At 56.3% G+C, this 15,046-nt stretch overlaps 2 protein-coding genes across 2 annotated transcripts in view; one reads left to right on the top strand and one right to left on the bottom strand.

Annotated features, from left to right (window-relative positions):
- Positions 1-15,046, top strand: part of LOC142819607 (protein S100-A1-like) — a 36,242-nt gene that overhangs the window by 9,158 nt on the left and 12,038 nt on the right. The window lies entirely within an intron of this gene.
- LOC142819612 (protein S100-A8-like) lies at positions 10,795-13,039 on the bottom strand. Its single transcript, XM_075907839.1, has 3 exons — positions 12,886-13,039; positions 12,128-12,291; positions 10,795-11,150 (listed from the first exon to the last, which is right to left on the bottom strand). The coding sequence occupies exons 2-3, from the start codon at positions 12,269-12,271 to the stop codon at positions 11,004-11,006; spliced, it is 291 nt and encodes a 96-aa protein (XP_075763954.1). The 5' UTR covers positions 12,272-12,291; positions 12,886-13,039; the 3' UTR covers positions 10,795-11,003.

The raw sequence follows: 15,046 nt of genomic DNA on the forward strand, positions 1-15,046 counted from the left end.
CCGCCCTGGTCTCTACCCTTGGGATCAGCTGGAGGCTTATTAAATGGGTGGGGGCTTTATCAGGATCTCAAGAGGAGGGAAACTGAGTCACCATCAGTAGCTGGCTCATGGGCTTGGCCGTGTTCAGATCACAATGTGCCGCCCACGCTGCATGCTCCGAGTGCCTGTCACTTCCTGGGGCCGGCCCGTGGCCCTGTGCCCGGACGGACGCTGCGTTGGGGCAATCGCTCTGCACCTGTACCCCGCCCCCGAGCCAGCCCCGGGCCTGAGCATCCGTGAGGGACCCCAGCCTGCTCCGGCCGGGTGCCCATTCCTGGAACCGGCTCCATGCGCTTGCTGGGAGCGAGGCCGCAGCCACAAGGTCGCCGGCCCGGCCCTGGCCTAAGCTGGTTGAAATGGCAAGAAACTGTTTTCTCTTTGTGATCTTGTCTGATATCTGTTTTGTGGGCATTAATCCTTTGGCGAAGTGTCTGAGACGTTTGTCCAATGTACAGAGCAGACGGACACTTTCGGCACATGATAGCATAGATTATATTTCTTGATGCGCAGGAATATGTGTTCTTGATCTTATAACTCACTTGGTTGGGTCCAATAATGGTATCAGCAGAGTGAATATGTGGACAAAGCTGGCAACGGGGTTTGTTGCAAGGGAAGGTACCAGGGTTGGTATTAGTGTGGTATGTCCTGTGGTTGTTGGTAAGAATCATCTTGAGGTGAGGTGGTTGTCTATAGGGGTATGTCTACACTATCCCCCTAGTTCACACTAGGATGGTTAATGTAGTCATACGGAGTTGCAAATGAAACCCGGGATTTGAATTTCCCAGGCTTCATTTGCATGATCCCGGGCGGCGCCATTTTTAAATGTCCGCTAGTGCGGACTCCGTGCCGCACGGCTACACACGGCACGGACTAGATAGTTCGGACTAGGAGTGCTTTTCTGAACGATCGTTACAGCTCGATGCGGTTGTATCGAAGGGCTTGGCTATAGACGATGGATCGTGTGGTGTGTTCTGGATGGGAGCCGGAGGCATTTAGGTAACTGTATGAGTCAGTGGGTTTTCTGTAGAGGGTGGTGTCTAATTTTCCATTGTTGATTTGTACTGTGGTGTCCAGGAAATGGATCTCTCGTGTGGAATGGTCCAGGCTGAGGTTGATGGTGGGGTGTAGGTTGTTAAAATCTCTGTGGAATGTCTCCAGTGTTTCTTGGCCATGTGTCCAGATCATAAAGATGTCATCGATGTAGCGGAAGTAGAGAAGGGGTAAAAGAGGACGGGAGTTGAGGAAACGTTGTTCTAGGTCAGCCATAAAGATATTAGCATACTGTGGGGCCATGCGTGTACCCATGGCTGTGCCGCTGATCTGGAGGTATAAGTTGTTCTCAAACTGGAAATAATTGTGGATGAGGACAAAGTTACATAGGTTTGCTACCAGGTTGGCAGTGGTGTCCTCTGGGATAGTGTTTCTAATTGCTTGTAATCCGTCTTCATGTGGGATGTTGGTGTATAAAGCTTCTACGTCCATGGTGGCAAGGATGGTGTTATTGGGGAGGTTATCGATGTTTTGTAGTTTCTTTAGGAAGTCAGTAGTATCTTGGAGATAGCTGGGGACACACACACACATGTACACACAGTCTTTCTCTCACACACAAACACAGACACAGACTCACACGTACACACAGTCTCACACACACACACGCACACAGACTCACATGTACACACAATCTCACACACACACACACACGCACACAGACTCACATGTACACACAATCTCACACACACACACACACGCACACAGACTCACATGTACACACAATCTCACACACACACACACACGGCCTCTCTCACACACACACAGAGATACGTACACACACACACACACACACACACACACACACACAAGGTTGGACATTAGGAAAATCTTCCTGCCTGTCAGGAGTAAATTGCTCCGGGGGGGCTGTGAAATTGCCGTCCGCGGAGGCGTTTCAGGGCGAGTCGGGCAGGCCCTCGCTACGCACAGACAGACGGACACACACACACGTCTCCTCGCTCACCAGGGACAGGTGGTGCCTGAGCAACCGGCCTCTCGCCTGCTGCTTCTCTTGGGGCTGGCGACGCGCCTGGCCAAAGCGGGGGGGGGGGGGGGAGCACGTGGGGTCACGGTTCTCCCCAGGTCTCTGCCAGGGTCGCAGCAGAAGGTGCCAGCAGCAGCCTGAAGGGGAGGAAGGAGGCTTCCCTGACAGGCTGGCGATGGCTCCCCTGCCCTGCCCTGTCCCGCCCCACAGCCATGGGGCCGGCTTGGGCAGGGCCTGGCACACGCAGGGCTCAGCTCCCCCCGCCGCTGCCCGGGGCCTGGGAGCTGGGGGGCAAAGAGGCGCAGCAGGGAGGGGAGGGCGAGAGGGGCAGGTGCAGGGGGCAGGTCTGGGCAGCAGGGGGCGATCTCGGCAGGCCGGGGAGCTCGGGTCCCCCTGGACGTTTGGACAATTGTGGAAGAAAACATCGTCCTCACTCTGAGATTGCAGCAACACGTAGCCAGGGGCAGTTGAATTACGAGCTGCAGCAAGGGAAACACTGGTTCGGACGGGGACGAGCCCCCCCCGGCAGATCTTCGAATACAAGCAATTCTGAAGCAGTTTCTATACTGTCCATTAGCTATAATAACATTAACAATCAGTCTCCTTCCCATCCAAACGCCAATGGCTGACAGTGACCTAGTTCCTCCCAGATGCTCCTTCTCTCACGGCCCCTGCCAGAGTCAGCGTTCTGTCCGTATCTCCGTATGGAGGGAGAGGCGAAGGCAGCGTCTCATTCCACATCTCGCGTGGTCAGGACACACACTTGGCCTGACTCTTGCTCTCTTGTTAACAAGACCAAGATGGCTGCTCACAAATTCCCTTCTTCCCTTTTCCTGCCTCCACACCCTGAAATTCAAACTTGGCATCTGCCCCAGCCCGGCCTGCCCGGCACAGCCCCCGGCAGGGAGGTGGCTCCGGGCCAAGGGAGCCGGGCCTGAGATAACACCAGGGTGTGGCCCAGTTAATTGAAGGGGGGGCGGATGCTCCTACACGCAAGGCTGGGACCTGCCCTGGGCTCGCTGGGAGCGGCGAAGGCCAGTGCGTGTGGCAGGCACCAGGCCGTGGCGGGTTACCCGCCGGCACGCGGGCACTGGGCCACGCTGTGGTGCTCGGAGGCTCTCTGCGCGCAGCGGTGCAGGGGTGGGGGCACAGCTCACTGGTCCAGCCCACACTTGGCCCCTCGGCTTCTGGGCAGATCCCCTGTTGCATAAATTGCTAGTTTCGTCCCCGGAGGCTAGTTCAATTTGCCTCGAGAAGAGAGTCCCACTTTCAGGCTGGGTCCAACTCCATTTATTGTTTGCAAACAAGTTCGGCCGCGGAGCTCAGTGCTCAAAGCAAGGTCGACCACGGGCAGCGCCCGAGCTGAAACTTTGATGGATTCTACATTCCTTCTGGCCAGCGTGTCGCAACGTGATTGGTCACTGCAAGTTTACTCAGTTCCCTGGCAGAAAGTTTAGCAGCTTCTAAGGCATGCGCAATGTGCTGTTTCCAGCTTAAGCAATGGAGGGGAAGAAGCACACTTAGTTTTTACTACAATTCCCTCCTCAAGATGCTTTCTTCGAATTATACTTCATCTGTCTCAGCCATTGCTAGTCTCTGGTAATGTACAAACACTGCACGTTTTACAACTGACCGTACAGTCCGCTGTACAAGAGCTAGAAGACATGGTGCTAGGCAAGGCAATAAGCATAACATTATCATTACAAAACAGAGCTAAACAGGAATGTACCAACACAGCACAATGAGGTTCGTGTTCATGTTCCCTTTTTACTAATTTTCAGTTTTAGTCGTTTTGTAGTCAGAAATCTTTGGGCTTTGGCCGTGTCAGAGGAGCGGACTTTTCCTCTTTTTCCTTGAAACAGTCTTGGTTCAGCATCACGCAGGGGAGAGGTTACTAGCACATCACCCTGTAATATTTTGGTTCTGGTGTCCAGCAGGTGGGAAAGGAGGACCAGAAGAGAGAGGCTTACCAGCAATCGGGGTAGGATCATTTCGAGATGGAGGGATCTTTTTGCAGTGAGAAGCGTTGGCCAACAGTCAGTTCTTGGCACATCACAGCGGTGTTGGTGGGTAGCAAGACTTGGCAAAGGTCTTTCTAGAGCGGTCTTTCGCCGATGGACATAAGAGTCTCTATTCTCTGAGCTAAAAGCCAGCTGGCTCCTTTGGAACCAAGGTTATTTAAAGCAAACCGTAAAAACAATCCCGCGCGGTTGTTTGCTACCGGCCTTATCAAAGTGAGGCCCTTTGGAATGTGGTTGCCAGGGGAACCAGGGTCACAGTAACTGCTGTAGCGCATGCTTCTCAGGCTGACCTAATGATCTGAGTTTGTCAGTTCTCAGCAAGATACCATGGACTGCCTCAGTTTACTCCTACAGTTCCTTTCTCTTGACTTTGGGGTTCTCCTTAACCCACCAGGTTAAATACAACAATTTAAGGGGTTTTAATTTACTCTGGAAGTACGAGTACAGCACCAGCATTATTATAAATGTTAAAATCAAAACTTCCCACATAATTTGGCAAACACTATTCAAATCCATCCCCAAGGTATTTCATCACCTTACTGGCGCTACCCATGATTATAGGTTTGACCTCTACTGCCTGGTCGAGTGCTGCAGAGGTAGGTGTTTGGTATGGTCCACGGTGTTTCCCTATCTGTGTGTACCTCAGACGGCCAGCCCCGATATTTCTTTGGGCATTGGCTACTAACTCCTTGATCTTTGCCTGCAGGGCCAGTAAACCCTCCTCTAGGTACTTACTTCCACCATGCCACTCAGGATCTCATGTGAGGTTACCTCCACTGCCGAAGTGCGATAGAGCCGCATTCCATCAACGGTAAGGATCATCCGGTGAGGGGCTGTTATGCACACAGACGGATATGTAAAGGGGCAGGATGGAGCGATCTGTCTGGGTAGTCAAACACCAGTAGGTACCGTTCATTTGGACCAGCTCGATGTTTTTGTTTCTCTGAGACAACCACATCAAACCTAGGCAGATTCGTCATGATGTTAAATGGGCAGGTACATAAAATTTCCTTATCGAAGTGGGTGCAACAATCCCTGGGTATAGGGAGGCTCCCACACCTTCAGAATAAGCGATGCCCTCGATCTATCTGTATGCTCCTGCTTTGGTACAGGCAGGGAGGTTACCATTCTGATCTGATCTGAGTGAGGAATCCCCAGAGGGTATTACTGCATCTACCAGCCTGGGTTCTATACAATTTCTGGGCTATGACGTAAGTGTTGCTGACAGAGTTTCCAGGCCCAAACCAATCTGCGATGGTATCTGCTAAGCCCCGTCGTTGCCTAATCAGGCATTTGCCAAGTTGATTAGCCAGTCTAGCACACAGCTGGTCTATACCAGTGTGGATCATCACCAAGGTAAGGACCAGGGACAGTTGGCCTGGTTCTGGGACAGGGGTCTGTTCAGGGCATGATGCACAATTGGGAGGCTCTAGTTTGTCCTTAAAGTCCTGGTTGATGATATCCAAATGGGGGCAAGTTAGCAATGGCCATTGTTTAACAAATGACAGCCATGCCTCAGGGGTTACCTTTGTCTGGGCTTTAAGTGGTAAGCCCCAGTGGGAGTCAGTAGGTCCAACTTCAGTGGCCTGATGTCAGTGTTTAGCTTCTTTCCCACAATATTCCATACAAAATGTAACTCAGAGGACTGTGTATTCTTTGTCCTCGTAGTGTCCATGCTGTTACAATAAACAAAATGATTCTGTGTGAATGAGGAGAGGCCCAAGGCTGTGTATTCCCCATTGCTATTAGCGGCTACGTCTACACTGGCATGAATTTCCGGAAATGCTTAAAACGGAATAGTTTTCGTTATAAGTATTTCTGGAAAAAAGCGTCTACATTGGCAGGATGCTTTTCCGGAAAAGCCCTTTTTCCGGAAAAGGGTCCATGGCCAATGTAGACGTGCTTTTCCAGAAAAGAGCCCCGATCGTCATTTCCGCGATCGGGGCTTTTTTCCGGAAAAGACTTCTGGGCTGTCTACACTGGCCGTTTTCCGGAACAGTGTTCCGGAATAAGGACTTATGGCTGAGCGGGAGCAGAATAGTTTTTCCGGAATAGCGGCTGATTTTGTACAGTAGAGTGTCGTTGCTTTTCCAGAAATTCAAGGGCCAGTGTAGACAGCTCGCAGCTTATTCTGGAAAAGCGGCTGATTTTCCGGAATAAGTGGCCCAGTGTAGACATAGCCAGCGTGTATTTGTTCTATGTATGTGACTTGAAGGAGGTTACGTTGACTAGAGTCGCTGTTTCTCTTATAGTATAAGCATGGTTCACAGATGTTTAATTGTTAATAGGAACCCATGGAATTCCATAATTCTTGAGGCCTTTTAAGGCATCAGGCACCAATGAGTAGCAGGGCAAGTAGCTGTTATTGCAATGGTGAGGTTACTAGTTTCCTCATTGTTGTGGGCATCTTTACTTAAATATGCTGATGTCCACTTGCCCGTGTTGTTTCTTACAGATTTCTTCTTATCTCTGGCCAAACCACTTCTCTAGTTGGTGTGCAAACTTTCAGAAGCTAAATATTTCATTTGTGTGGCCATTAAAGCAAAACCAATCTGATGGGAAGAGGCTAGTACCCGTCTCCTACCCTTCTGTTCACGTCTCCTAGCCTTCTGTTCACGTGATGCACTCCTTGCTTCCTTCCAGTTCCTTTTTTTTGTGTTCACCTGTGGAGACATTGTTAACATTCTCCTAGTCTAAACAATCACTACACTATTATCCTTTCACTACATTTTAAAGTTGCCAATTGATTGGGCCCCATTATTCATTTTGTTTGTTTAAATTCATGCTTCTGCTTTACTCAAATTATCCTTCATTAAAAAACAATTTTCTACACACAACAATATTTGCAATACGTATTACAATTAAGACACACAAGACAAACTTGGACAGAACACAAACTTATGATGTCATGACACAGAACCATGGTTTGTTGTTGTTGTTGTTGTTGTTGTTGTTTGTTGTTTTTCTTCAGCTGGCACCAGCGCTTTCTGATGATCTGAAAGACAAGAAAACATTTCTACCCCCGTCGGGGTGGCCCATTATAACTTAAAATACTGCCTAAGATCTGTTAGGGGAGCCGGTTACAGCTACTTCCTTACCACTTCTGTGGGCAAGTAAGCTGCAACTTTCCGAGAACAAGGGCACTTCATCGGTACTCGTGCCCTTCCGCTCCTTTGAATTACCTCAGAGTTGCTAGCCCTCCCCAACAGTGGCATGCCTCAGTTTCCCTCTTGTACTGCAGACCAGGCTTCTTTTTTTTAATGTGAAGTTTCAAATGATTTACTGCCACAGAAACTCTTTCTTAGAACAAGGTGCTTGCTAGTTACTATTCCAGCAAGCAAAAAGGTTTTCTTTTCCTGAACAGAATCACATGCAATGTTACAGGCTTACTTATGGGGGACAGTGCCTCCCCCCGTTCCAGAACAGACAGGCAGTTTGCAGACACACACAACCTTGGATCTGAAAGCAAGCCAAAAGTGCTATCAGCTCAGCCTTGAACAGAAACACCGGGAAGTTTCTGGGCTTGGTTTTTTTTAACAATAATTAGTTTCCTTGGAAGACACATTTAACCCTTAGGGTGCAGGTTTTACAAATTTACAATGTATAGATTCTATTCTTTTATGCGGTTAACCAATTAAGTTTCAGCAGAATTCCTTATTTTCCTTCTACTATGCCCAGAGGGCTCCAAACTTTTTGCCTTCCCCTTTCACATGCTTTTTTCCTTCTTCTGGTCCATCCTGATTCCTGCTAAATGACCTTTCCCAATGACACAAGTTTATCCAGCATTAATTTGGTAAGGAGAGTGGGCTTTCCAATTAGCCCTCACACCTCCTAATTCTTTTCAGTATATAAATCCAAATGTGTATTATTGCAGTCAGCTATTACTAATTTTAAATTTCTCAGCATAGGGTTTTCATAACATCCATGCTGCAGCAGTTGATCTATGCTGCTGATTCTGGGGTGGATCACTCGCCCATGCTCTGTAAGGAGATTTATGTTGCAGAATGTGTCTCCTTGTTAGGGCAGATTTAGCTTTTAGTGATTACATCTTTACATTCAATTTTTACTGGTTGACATTAGGGTGGCTTTTAAGTTACCTTCTCCCACGCCCTCAAGCCAATTATAAGGGTGTGTGAGGGAAAGGTTTTAACTGTTTGTTATGTTTTTTCTCTGGACGGCCTCCACTTGTGTTGTGAAACCTCCTTGGGTTGCCTGCGATTCCAGCCAGAGAGGCTGTCGTTATCTATTTGCTAAGAAGGGCTTGAGAATCTTCTGAAGTTGCTTGGATTTGATCCTTGCTCAAAGCCCGCACTCCCTTTTCAATCTCATAGCCCAAGAAGGTGACCTTTGGCTGGCATATTTGGGCCTTTTCTTGTGAAACTTTATCTCCCTTTTTCCCTAGGGCATTCAGCAGGGACTCCGTTGTCCTTTCCAGTTTTCTAAGTCTTTCTACAATGCGATCCCAAAGAGATGGGGAGCTGATACAAAACCCTGGGGCAACACAGTCCACAACAACTGAGTTTTGTCCTGGGTATGTGGGTCCTCCCACTCAAAGGCCAATAGTTTCTAACTGTCTTTATGCAAAGGGACGGAGAAGAAAGCATCTTTTAAACCCAACACTGAAAATACCTTTGCATCTGCCGGAACTTGTGTTAAAATGGTGTGTGGATTTGGGACCGTAGGGTGATCCACAAGAACCTTCTTATTTACAGCCCTCGGGTCCCGCACTAATCTATACGAGGTGCCGTCTGCTTTGAGCACCCCCAAAACCGGGGTGTTAAAGGGGGAAGAGCCCTGTTTCACCGGCAGCTGCACTACAATCTGATCACCACGGAAGAAAATGTCAGCCTGCAGCTTAGTTAGCATATCTCACCCCAGCAGGGCAACTGGGCATGCAGATGAAACAACAAAGGCATGCTCCAGTATATTATTTCCAGTCTTCGCGAGGAGGGGTTTACACACAGGTAGCTTGCTTCGCCTTCTTCCTTCCCCTCCTCATGTTGCTCCACCACGGGAGTTTTTCTACGCCTGCCTTGAGTCAGATCAGCTTCACTACAGGATCATTTAAAACCGTGGGGCATGCACCCTTGCCTCCCGTGGCCTTAGTTTTTGCCCCTATAACCTTACAAGCTCCTATGCTACACTTCAGCAGCCATGCAGGTCGCCTCTGCGTGTCATTCAACCAACGATCAATATATTGGAGCTGATCCCAGTGCCCATCTCGAGTAACAACACCATGCACAGAGGCAACTAGATTTACATTAAAAGACCTTGTATCTGGCCAGCCTATCCCAAAGGTTGGCCACTCTAGCTGACAGAACTTAATTAAATCATCTTTTGTTATCTTAATCCCCAAATCACTCCTACATTTAGTGAAATTGCGCAGCATGCATCCCAATGGGGTTGCGGAGTTTCTACCCGGGAGCGACCCGAACCCTTTGTGTCAACTTCTCAGCCCCAAATGCCAAGTGCAGTGTTCAGACCTATGTGCTGACCGCAAGAGTCCCAAAAGGACTAACAAACACAAAAGACACAGGGAATATGTATACTTACTCCGCCAACACCCTGGCGCCAGGGCTCCCGGGAAGAACCAGCCCTTCCCCTGAGCACCGGCCCCCACGGCCCCGGGTCTCCCGTCGGCACGTCGCCCGTTCCGAAGCGCGCCCGCGGCGAGCGCCCAGCTCCACCCGCCCGAGTGGTGCGCGAGGCACCGAACCTGCGTCCGGCTTTGAAACGGGCACCCAGGGTGCACATGCCTAGAGCGCCTTCGAGTTCTCCCTATGCATATTCATGAGCCAATTTACATAAATCCGGGGGGACACGCCCCCGAGGTCCCGGCGAGAGGGCTGGTGATCAGAACTCAGCGTGGGCTTTGGTGTCGCCAGCCCTGGGACGTCCCTAATGGCCCTTGCTCTGTGTCCCTGTCCCCAGGGTGCCCAGGGGTGCGGCCGGCCCGAGGGAGCAGAGAGCAAGGTCTTTAGTGCGTCGGTGTCGTGGCCGTCAGCCATCGCTGCACCCGTGCTGGGTGCCTCAGTTTCCCCCTCCGCACAGCAGCGCAGGTTTCTTACGTCTTTGCTGCCCCCCCGGCCCTGAGCCCGTGAAGACGTTTTAGCTGCAAGCAGCCGCTCCCAGGGCTCTTTTGTCCCTGTCCCCAGCAGGCACCAATCCCCCCCCCCCCCAAGTCGTGTGTTTTCCATCTCGGCTCCCCGGAATCAGACCTTGGGCAGCTCAGCCCCCGTGGCGGCTTCTTGGACCCTTGCCTAACCCCAAAAGCCTCTGTCCCAGGCCTGCCCCCCTGCCCTGCCATCCTGGCCCTCCAGCGCTTGGACAGCCCCCCGGTGCCTGGCTGCCTCCCTCCCTCGCCCACGCTGCGTGTTGTCCGGTGCTCCTGGAGAGGCACCACAGGGAGTCTCTTGTCTCTGCACCCCCTTGGCTTTTCCCTCCCCCGGGCTCGCAGCCCAAGACCCCGTCTTGCTGCCCAGGGTCCCTGGGCCAGCTCGGCCGCCTCCAAACACCACGTCCCAGCCACGGTCTGAGTCCCAGCAGCGCCAGAAACAGCCTGGCGGTGCCCTGTCTGCACCTGTGCCCTGGCCACAGAGGCACGGATCTTGGCCACCAGCCCACCCCACTTCCGCCACGGCCCCACCCTCGCACCCAGCACCCCCGCCCGGCGGCTCGTGGACACAATGGCGGGACACGGAGTAGCGGGCGGAAGGCAGGTTTTATTGCTGGTCTCAGCCCGAGCCGGCAGCGCTTCTCTGGGGACACGGGTTAGTGTCGAACCCTCGCCTGCTGAGGTGGGGGGTGAGGGTCCTCACTGGGTTCGTGTCACGGCCAGGACGTCGGAGCCTGGCAGAGGCGCTGGAGCCTGCGGGGCCCGTGCCCCACGCCGGGCCGCCTCACGCGGTGTTCTAACGCCTGTGCCTGGAGTCGTGCTCATTTTCCATCAGCTTGGTCAGAATGGTGCAGAACTCGCTGAAGGTGATGCAGCCGTCCTCGTCGCTGTCGGCCTCGGTGAACAGGTTCTGGATGCACTCGTCCTCGGACGTGTCGGGCCCCTCGGGCGCGGGAGAAGGAAGAATCCCTTGGTCACATGGTGCTCGCGCTTCGCCCACCCCGACGGAGCCAACGCACCCTCCTTGCACGTCTAACGGCAAAACCCCGCCTGCCCCGCCTGGCTCCCCGACGCCCGGCTCCCCAACGCCCGGCTCCCCGACGCCCGGCTCCCTGATACCCGGCTCCCAGGGCCTTTCCCGGGAGTCGCTGACTCCCCGCGCCGGCAGCCAGAATGTGGAGCCGAGACGGATTCGAGACCCCTCCGTGTCAGGGGGTTTCCATTGTCGGGCCGCGCCCCAGCACTGGGCGGGGGAATGTCGGGCGCTGGGTCTCGTGGCCGGGAGAGGGGCGGGGCTAAGGCAGCTCCCTGCCTGCCCTGGCACCGCACACTGCGCTGCGCCCCAGAGCCACCCAGCAGCAGGCCCGGCCCCTAGGGGAGAGGGCTCCGTGCACGGCCCCTGCCCCGAGCACTAGCCCCTCACGCCCAGCGGGGGGAGCCTGCTCCCGGGGGCAGTATGGTCTGCAGTCCTGACCCCCCAAAGCTGGAGCCCCCTCCACCCCCCAAAGCCCCATCCCAGCCCCACCCCGGGGCCCTGCACTGCACTCACATCCAGGATTTCTTCCACTGGGTCGTGAGGGGAAAGGCTCCGTGTGGCCCCGGAAATCCCCAGGAGATGGGAGGCCCATGAGCCGGGCCGGGCCCCGGGAGCTGGGCCTGCCTGCGCCAGGGAGCGCCAAGGGCAGCGCCGCGGGGCCCGGGCGGAGTTTCCCCGACGAGGCCTGTGGTTTGGCTCCGCGCGGCGAGCGTTGGGTCCCAGCAGCATCGCCCTGCGCCTGGCGCCCGTTCAGGGTCACCGCGCGGCCTGGCGGGCTCCCCTGAGGCTCCTCCATGCCCCGGAGAAGGGAGAGGAGGGGCCGGACCCGGGGGTGGCCAGGGCGCCCCCAATCCCTGTCCCCCAGCCCCGGCTGTTCTGCTCACCTGGCACTTGGCGCTCAGATACGCGCTGCACTTGTCCGTCATCAGCTTGTGAAACTCCTCCAAATTCAGGCAGTCGCCCTCAGGGCCGTAGTCGTGGAACACCTGGACAATGGTGCTCATGGCATTTTCCAGATCGCTCGCCATGGTGCTGGGTGCCTGGGGAGCTGGAGACAGGAGGGCGCCGGCTCAGGAAGGGGCCGAACACCGAGCCGGCGAATGACCGCAGCCTCCAGCCCCCGGCGGAATGTCCCGAGCACGGCCCCCGGGCCGGAGTCCCACGGGCCCGCTGGGATCAGACAGGGACGCCCTGTGTGGGGTGCATGGATCTAGGGACGCCCTGTGTGGGGTGCACAGACCTAGGGACGGCCCCGGCTCTAGGGGGGGGCAGAGGGAGGGTTCTTGAGCGCTGGTCCCATTCGACAGGCGGGGCCCTGAGCCACGGGGGGGAGGGGGGGTCTGCTCGCTCATGGAGCAGATGAAACCCTCAGCGTTAGCCCGGCAGCCTTGGCCGTGTGGCTGTTCCCCGGTTCCCTTTCCCGGGAGCGGAGCCTCCGCCCCTCCAGCCCAAGGCAGCGGGATCAGCCTCTCCGCGGGCCCGGAGACCGCCCTGCCCTTGAGCAGCGTTTCTGCCTCACTGCCGGGGCGTTGCTGCTTCGTGAGCTCCCCCAGGCCTCAGCCACCGCGCTATTCCTGTGCACACCGGCAGCAGGCTCCGGACGGCCCGGCCGTGGCTCCCAGCAGCGCGGCCGCAGACTCACCTGTGTCGCTGGGAGCTGCTGGAGATGAGCCGTCGGGGGTGAACACAGCCCAGGGGACGGCCGCTTTTATGGGCGCTGAGCCCTGCGCGGGCGGGAGAACGCCCCTGCCTGCCCGGTTCTTGTTTTCCCGCCCCCGTCAGGTCCTGGAGCCTTGTGCAAGGCCCGCGCCCGGCACGCCTAGGGGAGGCCTCTGGCATCGGGGCAGGGCATGGGGCTGGCAGGGGCCACCAGCCGGCAAGGGGCACCGTGGAGCCGGGGTCACCGCAGTCCTGCGCCTGGGGCTCGTGCCCTGGTTCACCCAGAGCATGACGGGAGCTCAGAGCCGGGCCCCACTGCTCAGCGGGGTCACTGCAAACGCTCCCACGGCCGCTGTGTGGGGCGATGGGGTCACAGAACAACCTTCCCCAGGGCTGTGTCTGGGGGGCGGGGCCCTCGCCAATGGGGGGGGCTTGGCTCCAGCCCCTGGAAGGGGCAGGGCCTGAGGCGGGGACACAGGGGGGCCAGGACCCAGCGGCAGTGCTGGCTGAGAGCCAGGGGGCCAGTCGAGCCCTTTTCTAGAGGACACTCCGGACTCTTGCCCGTCTCTCTCTGCCAGAGCATCCAGGCGCCGGGACGGCCTCTGCTATTCCGTGGGCACCGTCGGAGACAGGGAGCCGGGCGCCGGGACGGCCTCTGCTATTCCGTGGGCACCGGCGGAGACAGGGAACCAGGCGCCGGGACGGCCTCTGCTATTCCGTGGGCACTGGCTGAGACAGGGAGCCGGGCGCCGGGACGGCCTCTGCTATTCCGTGGGGACCGGCGGAGACAGGGAACCAGGCGCCGGGACGGCCTCCGCTATTCCATGGGCACCGTCAGAGACAGGGAACCAGGCGCCGGGACGGCCTCCGCTATTCCATGGGCACCGTTGGAGACAGGGAACCAGGTGCCGGGACGGCCTCCGCTATTCCGTGGGCACCGGCGGAGACAGGGAGCCGGGCGCCAGGACGGCCTCTGCTATTCCATGGGCACCGGCGGAGACAGGGAGCCGGGCGCCGGGACGGCCTCTGCTATTCCATGGGCACCGGCGGAGACAGGGAGCCGGGCGCCGGGACGGCCTCTGCTATTCCGTGGGCACTGGCTGAGACAGGGAGCCGGGCGCCGGGACGGCCTCTGCTATTCCGTGGGCACCGGCGGAGACAGGGAGCCGGGCGCCGGGACGGCCTCTGCTATTCCATGGGCACCGGCGGAGACAGGGAGCCGGGCGCCGGGACGGCCTCTGCTATTCCGTGGGCACCGGCAGAGACAGGGAGCCCGGCGCTGGGACGGCCTCTGCTATTCCGTGGGCACCGGCGGAGACAGGGAGCCGGGCGCTGGGACGGCCTCCGCTATTCCGTGGGCACCGGCGGAGACAGGGAGCCGGGCGCCGGGACGGCCTCTGCTATTCCGTGGGCACTGGCTGAGACAGGGAGCCGGGCGCCGGGACGGCCTCTGCTATTCCGTGGGCACCGGCGGAGACAGGGAGCCGGGCGCCGGGACGGCCTCTGCTATTCCGTGGGCACCGGCGGAGAGAGGGAGCCGGGCGCCGGGACGGCCTCTGCTATTCCGTGGGCACCGGCGGAGACAGGGAACCAGGCGCCGGGACGGCCTCCGCTATTCCGTGGGCACCGGCGGAGACAGGGAGCCGGGCCCCGGGACGGCCTCTGCTATTCCGTGGGCACCGGCGGAGACAGGGAACCGGGCGCCGGGACGGCCTCCGCTATTCCGTGGGTGTGACGTAGTGGGGGTACTTGCTGGGCTGTGGTGACCCCTGCTGCCTGGAGCAAGACCCAGCAGGGAAAACCTCGCTAGGCAGAGGTAATGCCAAACTTGTTGAACCAGTGGCCAGACACCCCCCATGGAGAGGAACAAAGGAAGGTGGAATGCTGCCTTGGCTGGGGGGCAGGGCTGGAAGTTGGTTGGTTGGTTGGTGGCTGTCTGTGAGGATGGATGAGACAGCCTAGGGAGAGGAGCTGGAGTTTAGGGGCCCAGTCTCCCCCCAACTCAAGGGGGCCTGAGGCATCCTAGCCCAGCTCTGTGACCAGACTACATCTGTGCTGTGCTGTATCCTGGAGAGGCAATAAACTTCCTCAATTCTACTGGCTGGTGCAGTCTGTTTGTGCCATTTCGGGGTGCAGGAGACGGG

The sequence above is a fragment of the Pelodiscus sinensis genome, chromosome 24 (assembly GCF_049634645.1).
Source record: "Pelodiscus sinensis isolate JC-2024 chromosome 24, ASM4963464v1, whole genome shotgun sequence".
NCBI classification, from domain to species: Eukaryota; Metazoa; Chordata; order Testudines; family Trionychidae; genus Pelodiscus; species Pelodiscus sinensis.